The sequence below is a fragment of the Muntiacus reevesi genome, chromosome 8, assembly GCF_963930625.1.
Source record: "Muntiacus reevesi chromosome 8, mMunRee1.1, whole genome shotgun sequence".
NCBI classification, from domain to species: domain Eukaryota; kingdom Metazoa; phylum Chordata; class Mammalia; order Artiodactyla; family Cervidae; genus Muntiacus; species Muntiacus reevesi.
Window position 1 is genome coordinate 61,986,468 of NC_089256.1, and position 13,286 is coordinate 61,999,753.

Genomic DNA, 13,286 nt, shown 5'->3' on the forward strand with positions numbered 1-13,286 from the left:
TAAGCTGGGATACCTAGGGTTAATTTCTCTGTCTTGTATCTGTGGCCGCCTGTTAACTGGATTATTTTTTCTCGTCTCCTCTTATCTTCCCACAAATAAAAATCGATTGAAGCATTTGAATTTACATGTATGTGCTTAAAGAATTATTTCTGTTGTGTTTAGAACGTATCACAATATTTTGATACGGTTAGAGAAAATGTTGTGAGTATTAGATATTGATTTAAATGGGGCTGACATATTGCTTAGTTATATCCCTACCTCTCACTAGAGCACAGTATAAATGATATTTTTGGGTGAATATGTAGTTTTGATAGTGAATCTTAGTTTTTATTGTATTCAGTCAGTTCAGTCGCTCAGTCGTGTCCGACTCTTTGCAACCCCATGAACCGCAGCATGCCAGGCCTCCCTGTCCCTCACCAACTCCTGGAGTCCACCCAAACCCATGTCCATCAAGTTGGTGATGTCATCCAACCATCTCATCCTCTGTCGTCCCCTTCTCCTCCTGCCTTCAATCTTTCCCAGCATCAGGGTCTGTTCCAATGAGTCAGCTCTTCGCATCAGGTGGCCAAAGTGTTAAGAGTTTCAGCTTCAACATCAGTCCTTCCAATGAACATCCAAGACTGATCTCCTTTAGGATGGACTGGTTGGATCTCCTTGCAGTCCAAGGGACTCTCAACAGTCTTCTCCAACACCACAGTTCAAAAGCATCAATTCTTCAGCACTCAGCTTTCTTTATAGTCCAACTCTCACATCCATACATGACCACTGGAAAAACCATAGCCTTGACTAGATGGACCTTTGTTGACAAAGTAATGTCTCTGCTTCTTATATGCTGTCTAGGTTGGTCATAACTTTTCTTCCAAGGAGCAAGTGTCTTTTAACTTCATGGCTGCAGTCACCATCTGCAGTGATTTTGGAGCCCAGAAAAATAAAGTCAGCCGCTGTTTCCCCATCTATTTCCCATGAAGTGTTGGGACCAGATGCCATGATCTTAGTTTTCTGAATGTTGAGCTTTAAGCCAACTTTTTCACTCTCCTCTTTCACTTTCATCAAGAGGCTCTTTAGTTCTATCACTTTCTGCCATAAGGGTGGTGTCATCTGCATATCTGAGGTTATTGATATTTCAATAAAATTGACATTTTTATAGCTGTTGGGTATATAAATATGATGGTATATTGGAATTTTAGATTACAGGAAAAGTTGAGAAAAGTATACTGAAGAATTCGATTTTAAACTTATTTTATTGTAGTAAGTATTGAGCTTAAGAAAAAAGTAACATTGTTCAATGGGTATAGAGTTTCTGTTTTCTAAGGTGAAGAGCTCTGGAGATTCATTGCACAATAGTGGGAATGTAACTCACATTACTGAACTATACACTGAAAAATACTTAAGATTATAAATTGTATGTGTATCTAACCACAATTTAAAAGTTGTTTTAAAAAAGCTCCAAACTGTAGACCGTATAGCACAAAGTGAGCCCTAATGTAAAATAATACACTTTTGATAATACTATTGGCTTATCAATTATAAGAAATATACTAAAGGCTTCCCTGGTGTCTCAGCTGGTAAAGAATCTGCCTGCAGTGCAGGAGACCCTGATTCAATTCCTGGGTCTGGAAGGTCCTCTAGAGAAGAGATAGGCAACCCATTCCAGTATTCTTGGACTTCTTTGGTGGCTCATACCAAAGAAGAATTGGCCTGCAATGAGGGAGACCTTCCTTCGATCGCTGGGTTGGGAAGATCCCCTGGAGGAGGGCATGGCAACTCACTCCAGTATTCTTGCCTGGAGAATCCCCATGGACAGAGGAGCCTGGCGGGCTGCAGTCCATGGGGTTGCAAAGAGTCGGACACGACTGAAGGACTAAGCACAGCACAAAGCAGTATCTTAAAGATGGGGGAAGGTCGTGGCGTGGCACTAGTGATAAAGAACCCTCTTGACAGGAGACAAGAGACCCGTGTTCAATCCCGGGATCGGGAAGATCCCCTGGAGGAGGAGATGGCAACCCTCTCCAGTATTTTTGCCTGGAGAATCCCATGGACAGAGGAGCCTAACTGTCTACAGTCCATAGGGTCTCAAAGGGTTGGACATGACTGAAGTGACATTGTATACGTGCATGGGGTAAAGATTAATGGGAACTGTGTACTTTTTGCTCAGTTTTTCCATAAACCTGAAACTACAAAGTCTTAATTAAAAAAATGTAATAAAAGACAAATCATAATTTCTCTTTTTGTTTTTGCACCGATGTTGGGTGTCAGGAAGTGTAATGACTTGCTTAGTTGAAGGTAATTAAAAAGAAAGTAGTTTTCTTGACAGCGTTTCTAAGGGTTTACAGGGCTCTTAAATTATAATATTTGGCAGAAGGGAACTAGGAGATCGTAGGAGAAGAGTTGAGGCCTCAAAAAATTGGCAGAGTGACAGTGACACCATTGTGGTTTATTTATAAATAGCTGTGCTAGCTATTAATGAGAGCTGGTGTTTCCCATATTTTCTCATTTTCTGTAACCTTATTTCTTATGACACCAGGATAGGATACTTCCTTTGTCACCGTCTGCTTCAGTCACCTGCCATTTCTGGTAGTCATCTGAATCTTAAATTTGAAAGGGATTTCATAAGTCCTGTGTTAAATCTAACCTATGCAATGTAGCATCTGTACCTGGTGCTCATTTAGCTTTTATGTTTGAACATACAGGGTGGGGATTGAACACATGTCATTTTAGAAAGTGGTTCATTCTTATCACAGAATACTATTGTATTTTTCCTTATGACATCTTCGTCTTTGTAACTTTTACCACTGTTCTTAATTGTCTTCTGCAGCAACACAAAGGAAGGCTAACCCTTTTAAGATTTTTCTCATTTATCCTTTCTCATTTTTTTCAAGTCAGCATTCCAAATTTTAATTATTCTTCATTTGAGAAGACCTTTGTTATTCCTGTTGCTGTCACCCCTAGATAACATTTCTAGTTTCTTGGTTTCTCTCAAAATAGATTTCTTAAAGCTGAATACTCCAGAAGGAGGGTATTTAATGTAGATCACCATGGGTCTGTTATTTTTTGCAAGACTGTTCATTCTATTAACTTGTCCAAAAATTGCTTTTGTTTTTTAACAGCCATATTATTTTTAGGATCATCCTGAACTTTAACTAAAGTCTATAGGTTATATTCTTATAAACTGTTGGGGTTCAGCTAGAATTTAGAAATTTTTAACATTTATTAAACATTTAATATTTAGAACTTATTTTATAGAGTTTTTTAATGTGTATTTTTATTTACACAATCCCGTTTGGTTCTCATAACAACCCTTTGAGCTAAGTAAAACAACCTGTCATTAAGATAAGGAAACGCATGGTCAGAGAGGTTGACTTTTAAGGTCACATAACTTTAGAGTTGTTAGAATTGGGACTCAACCTCAGATCTTCTGACTCCACATTTTATGTTCTTTTTATTGTATTATGTTGTGCTAACTTAGATATTTCTAGGAAAATTAAGACTTTGTGAATAGGATTTTAAATCACCATTCATCCTCCCTCGTGAGTTAGCAACATTTTGTTTCCCTTTAGGGACTGTGTTTGGATTCAGTCTCACTTCATGTCCATTTTTGTCTGGCACTCAGCTGATCATCTTTTATGAAACAGAACATAGCCCTTGTTGATTCTCTGTGAAAGAGTGACACTGGGATTACCTCTGTTTGCATTTTTAATTTTATTATGAGGGCTTAAGGCTTCATTCTGCAAGTATCTCAGCTTTAGGTAATACTATTACTGGGCCTTTCTTGTGTCTCTTTCCCTCTGTGTCACCCTTCTGTTTGTTCTAATTGCTGTGGTTGCTTCTTGTTACATTATAATAGAGTTTGTTTTCTTTCCCATACTGCTTCAGAATCTATAATAATAATTTTAAAAATTACTCAAACAATAGTAATAGTAAGAACATATTCCAGACTGTTCTAATACTTTATGTGTATTCTCTCACTTAATTCTTAACCTCATGAGGGTAGGTGCTGTTATCTTTATTTTAACCTGAATTACAGCGAGGTGAGCTTCGTTGCCCAGGGCCTGCTTAATTAGGGGAGGAATTGAGATTTAAGATGACACACCATTACATTAAACCGCTTCTCTCTCGCTGAGCTGTTCTCTCTGTTATTCAGACATTTCTGACTAAAGGGCAGCTTTTCTTTTTTTTTAATGGCTGCGCTGTGCATCTTATGGGATTTTAGTTTCCTAATCAGGAACTGAACCCAGGGCCCAGACAGATAGAGCGCTGAGTCCTAACCAGTGGACCACCAGGGAAGTCCCTAAAGGGCAGGCAGTTTTTCACGTGCTTGTGGCAATTGACATTTTATTCCTGTAAAATTTAATCTTCTGTGTTTCAGCTCCTAATAAAAATTTATTAATATTTGAGTATTCCTGTTTCATCCAAAAACATTTATTGACTGCTTACTCTGAGAGCATGGAGTTAGGAGCATCTTTGTCTGTCTGGGTGAGTTTGCAAAGTCTTCACAAAGATTATAATTTTTGATCCTTGAAGAATGAATATATTATTTCAAAACCAAAAGAAAAAGAAGCCATCTTGAATGTGGAAAGATTAGCAAGTTCAATTTCTTGGAGGTGAGAGACAGAGCACCTTTGAGAAACTGCAAGTAAGTCTATTTGACTAGAAATGTAGATTTTATCTGAAAGCAGTGGGAAACGTTGTAGACTTTTAAAAAGCTAGTAGATCTTGTTTCTTGAATTGCTTTAGATTTACAGCAAAATTGAGCAGAAGATACAGAGATTTCCCAATTATCCCATTCCCCTATATTTACATAGCTTTTCCCATTATCAAATCCCTACCAGAGTGGTACGTTTGTTACAGTTGTACCTACATTGACACATCATTATCATTCAAACTTTAATTTTACAGTCGGGTTCACTCTTTTTCTTTCTAAAAATTTTATTGAAATACAATTGATTTCCAGTGTTGTGTTAGTTTTAGGTGTACAGCAAAGTGATTCAGTTATTTATGTGTGTGTGTTGATACACACACACCTTTTTTTATTATAGATTATTATAAGATATTGAATATGTTTCCCTTTGCTATATACTAGGTCCTCGTTGGTTCTCTACTGCATATATAATAGTGTGTATATTTTAATCCCAGACTCCTGATTTATTCCTACCCTAGGGTTCACTCTTGATATTGTGATATTGTACGTTCTGTGAATTTGGACAAATGTATAAGGATATATATCTACCATTATAGCATCATACAGAAAAGTTTCACTCTTCTGAAATAATTCTGTGCTCTCCCGTTCATCCTTTCCTCCCTCCTAACTGTTGGCAACCACTGATCTTTTTACTGTCTCCAAAGTTTTGCCTTTTTTTAGTTGGAATCATACAGTGTGTAGCCTTTGCACACTGACTTCTTTCACTTAATAGCATTATTATGAATTTGTTTTCTCCCATATCTTTGTGGTTTGATAGCTCATTTCATTTCAGCACTGAGCAATTTTCCTTCATCTGGATGTACCACAGTTTATATGTGTACCTACTAAAGGATATGTTGCTTGCTTCCAAGTTTTGGCAGTTATGAATAAGCTTCTGTAAACATTCATGTATAGGTTTTTTCATGGAAGTGAAACCAGATTTATATGCCTGCAAGGTCCATCAGAAAGCAGTGTGGTCCTTTAAAAGGAGTGGAGGCAGAACTAGAGGACGAGAAATTGGTTATGAAGCTAGAAATGAAAAGGACCCTGGCATAGGCCCTTTTCAGGGCCTGTGGGGATGGAGAAGAGAGAGATTCAAAAGGTACGTAGGAGCCAAAATGAGAAAGCTTTGTTTGAAAGTGTGATGAGGAAGTTAGCATTAACCCCCATTTGGGGATATTTGGAAATGTGCGAGGAATAGTTTTGGTATTGTTAGAATGACAGGGTTTCTTTTAGGATTAGGGGGCTGCTCAGGGGCCTGCAGCGTGTAGGACTGTTGCTCACAATGAAAAATTGTGTTTCATTGAGATAACTGTAGGTTATCACTGTAGGGTGATAACAGTCATTGAAAGAGCAGGAAATGGTAGATCTGTAGAAGTAAGATACTGAGTTGAGTTTGAGTCCTTTTGAATTCGAATTGTTTGTGCATATCCAGTTGAAGATATCCTTAGGCAGTTAGATGTAAGAATCAAGAATATATATAGAGAAGTTTCAGATTTTAGGACTTGTTAGAGATGGTTGAGCGTAAAACTTGAAAGAAGGTAAAGGTTTGAAAATCTGAGAGAAGTAGAAGTGGTTATTACTGACATTCAGTGTTACAGAACATCAGCATTTAATGGATGAATGGAGGAAGAGGAGAAGTAAAAGAAAGCCAGAAAGGACAGAGGAAAATCAGTACAGTGATACCATTAAAGCTAAAAGAAGTGACAGTTCCATCCAGGAGGTGTGCTCAATTTTGTGAAATATGGCAGAGAGCCAAGTAAATTAAGGACATTAAGGTTTATCTGGCAACCAGAAGGACTTGGTGACCCTTCAGAGATTACTTTCAGTGGGGTGAGTGACGAAGATGGACATTAATTTATAGAATTAAAGTGTCTGGGGGTAAAGAAATTGGACAATGAATGTAGATTACAAAAAGTTCTCTTCTTTTACAACCTGAACTTTCAAACATCATGCATATATACTTCTACTCTTGTAAGATTCTTAGATTGGTATATCAGCTGAGAAATGGGCATTTATAGGTGTTTCATGGTTTACAATTACTTGAATATTTCATTGTTTCTCATTCTTATTTTCTAAAAGTTAAAAATGCTAACAGTGATAAGCTTAGTTTTCATAAATTTAATGCATTTGAAGTGAAGGATATCATTAAGCATGCTAATAACAGCAAATCCTACTAGACAGGCTAATGACAGCAATTTTACTGCACGTTATCTCTGTGCTTTGATTTGTATGCTCTATGTTTAATTGGTAAGAAAAATAATAAAGAACCTGAAAGGAATATTTGGTGTAGAGCTTTAAAGATTGCAAAGATTAAAAAGGATTTGTGATAAGGGACTGAGGTCCTGTTTCTAGTTCTCATAAAACACGGGGATCTGAACTTGACTTTCAGACATGTTTTTGTGAGCACGTTAAAAATAAAAGTAGAAGACTCCATGTACTGTTCCAAAATGATCTGTGAAGGGAAGGAGAAAGAGGGTAGTTAGTTAGAGAGTGGAGAGATATAAGAAAGAAAGATTTTTTTTTAAAAGATAGTTGATAACTTGAGTGTGTTCGTTTGTGGAGGGGGAAGCCAGAAGACAGGGCAAAGTTGAGGATACAAGGAGAGAAGAAAGCTAATCTGTAAACTAAAAGGCAGGATGGCATATTGGATCCAGAGTAATGGTGTTAGGGGCTTAACTTTGGATAGGAGGAAAAAAGAGGCACCTTTTCCATTGAGTTTGAGGGAAGACATAATGATGGATTTGGAGGTGAGTACGTATTTGTAAATAGAACCATACGTAGGAAGCTCGTTCATTCAGCAGTTTCTGAATGCCTGCTATGTGTTTCAGTGCTAGTTTGGGGATATGTAGTCCCTATCCTTGAAGAGCTTAGGATCTAGTGAAGATGGGAGATTTTTTGCCTTATGTTCTGTTACGTTTTTCTTTCAGGTAGGATGTGAGCCTGTTTTTGGAGTCTTAGTCTCTCATGATTCTTCAGATTATTCAGAGTAGTTTGGAGTTCATATCAAAAGAACTTTTAAGTTACTTGGGATGGAATTTTTCCTGGCCTGGAAATGTAAATTTACTCATAAAAGCTTGACATAACTACTTCAGTTCCTCTTTTAAGACAGATACATATTTTGTCATGCGGTAATACTGCTTCTTTACCCTTCTCTGCTCCAGTTAAATAGTCATTTATATCCTCTTCATCAAACTTTTAAAAAGACAGATCTTAGTTTATTACTAATTTTAAATTTTTAATCAGTATTCTTAATGGTCTCCTTGAGGTGAGACCATGATCAGTCAGCCAACAACTTGGAGTGTAAGATTAATTAGGATTGTGGATAGCAACTCTTTGCATTACAGCATATACATGTACTTTGGTGGTTGTCATCTGGGGGCAGTTTTGCATCCCAGGGGACCTTTGGCAATATGTGGAGATATTTTTGGTTGTCACCATTGGGGATAGGAAACTACTCCTGGCATCTAGTGGGTAGAGGCTAGGGATACTGCTAATGCTGTAATGCGTAAGACAGCCTCCCGCAACAAAAATGATCTGGTCCAAAATGTCAAAAGTGCTGAGGTCTGCTGTATATTAACATTTCAATACTTATGATGTAGTCAAACATGTTTACCTACATTATCTCATTTAAACTTCAGAAACCCCTAATGAGGTAAGTGATACCCTTCTTGCCCTGAAGGAACCATGCGTTGGTGATGGAATCAGGATATAAAGCTTGGACTTAACTCTATAGGAAATTTTTATTATGTAAGTATTCAGGACACAAGCCTTTTTTTTTTTTTTTAAATTAAGGCTATCTTTGTCTTAATTGGTGTTTTTTTCAGGGACAAATATTCCTGGCATTTGAAGTACATAATTTATTTTTAATATTACAGATCTAGAAATGGCCATTGCCTACTGGAATTTAGTGCTTAATGGAAGATTTAAATTCTTAGACTTATGGAATAAATTTTTGTTGGTAAGTTCATGTTTTCTGCAGTTTGGTGTTTTCTAAATTTTTGCTTTGTTTGAAGATAAATTAACATTTTAAAGGATGCCTAACTCATTTCAGAACATGTAATGGATTTTGAATGAGAAATTTGATTTCCAGAATTTTATAAAATAGGTTGTTTTGCATTTTTGTACTCAGCATCTTCTGGACTGTTTTTTTGAAACTCTTTTTAGTGAATTGAATGATTCTTGTTATTTTTTTTTCTTAATAGGAACATCATAAACGATCAATACCAAAAGATACTTGGAATCTTCTTTTAGACTTCAGTACAATGATTGCAGATGACATGTCTAATTATGATGAAGAAGGTAATGAACATTTTGCTCTACCAATTCTTTAAAAATATCTTTAATCATATACCCTGGAACTTCTTGTCTACTCCTGTTTTTCTTAGATTTCCCTCTTCTGAGCTTTTATTTGTGCTCCTCTGAATGTAGAAAATGCCTTCATCCTCTTTTACCAATCTGTATTGTTTCCTTAAATACCAGCTCTGTATTCATGTCTTCCAGAAAGGCATGAGTAATTTTCATTCATGTTTTAGATTTTCAGTCTACTTTAGGAACTTATTCTTTTCTTAATGTACTTTTATAGTACTTGTATTTATTTTTTTATTGTCTGTTTTTGTCTGTGAACTTGATTGTAAACTCCTTGAGTTTTGTGACTTAGGCCACATGGAAATGGACTTTATTTTCCTACTGTAATACTATTGGCATTCAGTAAATATTCACTGATTGAATACTTGTCTGCTGTTTCTTCATGTATATAGAAAGGTAACATCCACTATGAGGATATTTTCGTTTTCTGGAACTGGTAGTAGTTTACATTGATTTCTTCACACATACTTACCTAGTTCCCCTTGAGACTTAGCAAGATATATTTTGATATCTTTGAATAGACAGGTATTCTTTGAAAAATCTTTAATAGCCTTGGTCTCCTTAAAAGTGTTCTGGAACTATTTAACCTAACCACAGATAATGTTATTTCATCTTTGTTTCCATTGTCATGTATTGTTTTCTTTAAGAATTGAGAAATGACTGATAATTGATGATTGTACTTTCTGTTAAGCTTTATGCAAAAGTGGAGAACTTGCTGATTTGGAAGTTACCATAGAAGCATGTATAGAGGCATGCATATATGTAATTAAGATCTTTTAGTAATTTATTATCATGAAATAGGTTAATGTCTGATCCTTGCTTTTAATTTCTTTTGTAAGATTGCCCTAAAATGCAGAAAAAGGTTAATTTCAACCTAATATGCTTTCAGCACTGGCAATGTGTCATCATATCAAGGCCAGATTTGACCAGATTACTTCAGTGGCCTTCAGAAAATCATATATTACTAATTACCAGGAGAGTTATTTTTTATCATTCAGAAAATGATCAAGTGTTGGAATAGTAGAAAAGAGAAAATGCAAGGAATAGGTAGAAACTCTAAAGAACTAGAAATTTGGAGGTCTTATCAGTGGGGATATTTATAATGATATATTTTAACAATTATAGGGAAGATATTTAAAAAATAAGGATTCTATTAAAATACTAGCCTTATTTCTGCTTTTGTTTCTTTCCTTTCTCACCTATCCCCCCCACAGGAGCATGGCCTGTTCTTATTGATGACTTTGTGGAATTTGCACGCCCTCAAATTGCTGGGACAAAAAGTACAACAGTGTAGCACTGAAGGAACCTTCTAGAATGTACATAGTCTGTACAATAAATACAACGGAAAATTGCACAGTCAATTTCTGCTGGCTGGACTGAACTGAAGATCAATCCTCACAATTCAGACTGAGGGTTGAGACAAAACTTTAAGGATACATCTTGGACCATATCATATTTCATTCTTCTAATGGTGGTTTGGGCTTGTCTTCTAGTCTGGGCCGCTCTAAACATTTATTATTCCAACATTGTGGATTTCATCTTATATCTGTGGACCATCCTAGTTTATTCTCCCATAAGTCTTAGAAGCTTTATGGTGATTATTTTGAAGTTTCCATTCTTGCATAAAGCACAATGCTGTCTTCATCAGAAAACAAGTTTGGCATAAGAATTAAACATATGAACATCACAGTTTATAAAAACTTCTTAAATATATGCTTTGGGCTAGTTGCAAAGACTATGCTGATAGCACTTCCAGTGAGAGTGATATATTTAAGTGTACCAGATCTGGAATGGTGTTTTGGTATGGGGGGATTTTTTTTTTTCCTGGCAAATTACATGTATTGTTAATGTGAGTAGAGTATCTGATGAAAAAAAGTCAAAATAACCAACGTGAAAAATTTTTAGGATAACTTGGTGTGCCTACCCAAAATTTTATTGTGTTTTAGACCCTCGATTTCAAAAGGTTCCACAGAACTAGTCTGCACTTATCTTACCCATGTTTATATATAGTTGTCTTACAGGGGCTTTTATTTAGAAAAACATCTGCATAATGTTAGATTATACTCCCGTCTACATTATGCACCTCATAATTGGATTTCATTATGATTTTGAAATGCTTATATGCCTGTTGAGTAAGTTAAACTATTTAATTTGTTTGAATGTTTTAGATTGCTACATAATACAATATTCTAAATTTAGGCATGAGGGTTTATTTTTGCTTTTTTTTTTTGTGTCAGCACACTATGGAACACAAATGAAATTCTCTTAATTTATAAGAAGATAGTAGGAATTAAATTTTGAAAATGGTTGTAATGAGCCATGAAGTTCAATTCTTATAATATAGGTACTGCTCTTTCAGAAAAATAGTCCATTTTTGATGACTTCTTATTTTGTTGAAATTGTTTTAACTGCTAATCACTGTGGTTGCCAAATACTTGAGGAGCAAAGATTTTCAAGCAAGCATGCACTTGATGCAAAATACAAATCTGGCTTCTATTTTCATAAATTATTTAGTTTCTACTATGTTTTATTTCACTCAGCTCAGTTTTCACATCAAAGCAGACCTGTATCTTGTGTCTATTTTTTTTATTACAAGACCCGTGAACTGCTTTCATGCTGAAAATGCTCATTTCTCTGTTCACTTGACACGTGAAGAAGGGTTTATTGCTTTTTTAAACATTTCTTTAAGGCCGGTTTAAAAAATGTAAAACTTCAGAGATTGGATGACTGGTTTTTAGCAGGAGTAGATTTTGCTTGGTGTATCCAGGCGCTCTGTAAGGTCTAATGTTGAAATTATCAAAGGAATGTACTTCAGGAAAGCAGTACATTATAATGTAGATGTGGAAATGATTTAAAAAAACATATATTAAAGCTACTTTTTATTTACAGGATTTTGAAATTGACTAGAAAGCTCTTCCCATAGATATTAACATTCTAATCATAACTTTAATTAAAAAGTATGATTCTATCAAAAGAAAATTTTGAAAATTTCTATTCAGGTTACTGGAATTGGTTATTTAAAAAAGAAAGAGAAAAGAAGAATCCTGCTGCTTTCAGTATTTCCTGATTTCATATTTGTAAATATTAAGAGGAACTTCAATTATGAAATATTTTAATAAGATATATATATATATATGTACTATTTTGTTTCCTGTCTTAAAGATTTTGAGTTACGGTATTGTTTTTGAATTGATTAATTAATTCCAGTACGCTGTGATTTGAAATGAGATCCGATTAGCTTTTTTCCCTCAATATAAATTGTTTTTCATAAAAGTCTGATATTGGTTCATGGCCTAGTGCCTTGGGTTCTACAGACTTTTCCTTTTAAATGCAAGACCTTTTCAACAAAATAGTGTTTGTCATCAGTTTGGTACTAAACATTTATAATTACTGTGTAATTATAAACAAAACAATACATAAAGCTTTGAATATAATTATGTAGCATAAAAGTTAAGGTTGTTAACTCTATGATGGCATCTTAGAATTAAACAATACTATTACTAGGGCCTGAAAGAGAAGACTGATTTAATGTGGTGTGATTTTTCTGAGGATAAATGTCTGCTTACAGGGAATATTTTGTACTAAGAATGCTTACACATAATGGCCATGTGTGTGTGAGTGTGTGTGAAAGAGTGAGATTGACAGGTTGAAAGGGACACACATGCTCACACACACACACAACTTGAATTGCTTTAATTAATTAGTGTTTCAGTCTTTATTTTGGTTAACTCCCCATGCTGATTCTTTGTTTTAAACTGAACCACAGGTACAGTTTCCTTTTTGCCAAATGTCAAAACAGGTACACATTTTAAAATGTAATGCTTTTTAAATAGTAAAGTGTATAAAATTAGAAGTGCCCACATATAAAAATACTTGAGATCAAGGTTATCTTTAGTGACTATCATCTGCATATCTCTGTAAGTTCAATTGTGTTTCTTACATCCCTGTCATATTACCAACAGAGGCAATAAAAGCTTCAGTGAAATTGCCATGACTAAATCTTTTCACATATTATTTCAGTGTAATACTTTTAAAGACTAAAATATACCGGAAAACTTTTCTAGAAAGGATAATTATTTATGGAAAGAGCATTGTAATGGCAAGTTTTTGGGAGAAAAGACATGCCAAGTCTTGTTTACTATATTTAAAATGTTTACAACTATACTGGGCTGCTTTATTTAATTAACAGTACTGTAGTTGTGTAATATGGCTTTTAAGTATATGTTCTTCATTAGACTTT

General features: G+C 35.1%; 1 protein-coding gene across 2 annotated transcripts in view; it reads left to right on the forward strand.

Annotated features, from left to right (window-relative positions):
- Positions 1-12,247, forward strand: part of DCUN1D1 (defective in cullin neddylation 1 domain containing 1) — a 29,569-nt gene extending 17,322 nt beyond the window's left edge. For both annotated transcript variants that reach the window (XM_065943289.1, XM_065943290.1), the window contains exons 5-7: positions 8,557-8,639; positions 8,884-8,980; positions 10,261-12,247. In XM_065943289.1, the coding sequence (XP_065799361.1) occupies positions 8,557-8,639; positions 8,884-8,980; positions 10,261-10,340 (260 nt within the window). In that variant the 3' untranslated portion in view covers positions 10,341-12,247. The remainder of the gene's footprint in view (positions 1-8,556; positions 8,640-8,883; positions 8,981-10,260) is intronic.
- The last annotated feature ends 1,039 nt before the right edge of the window (positions 12,248-13,286 follow it).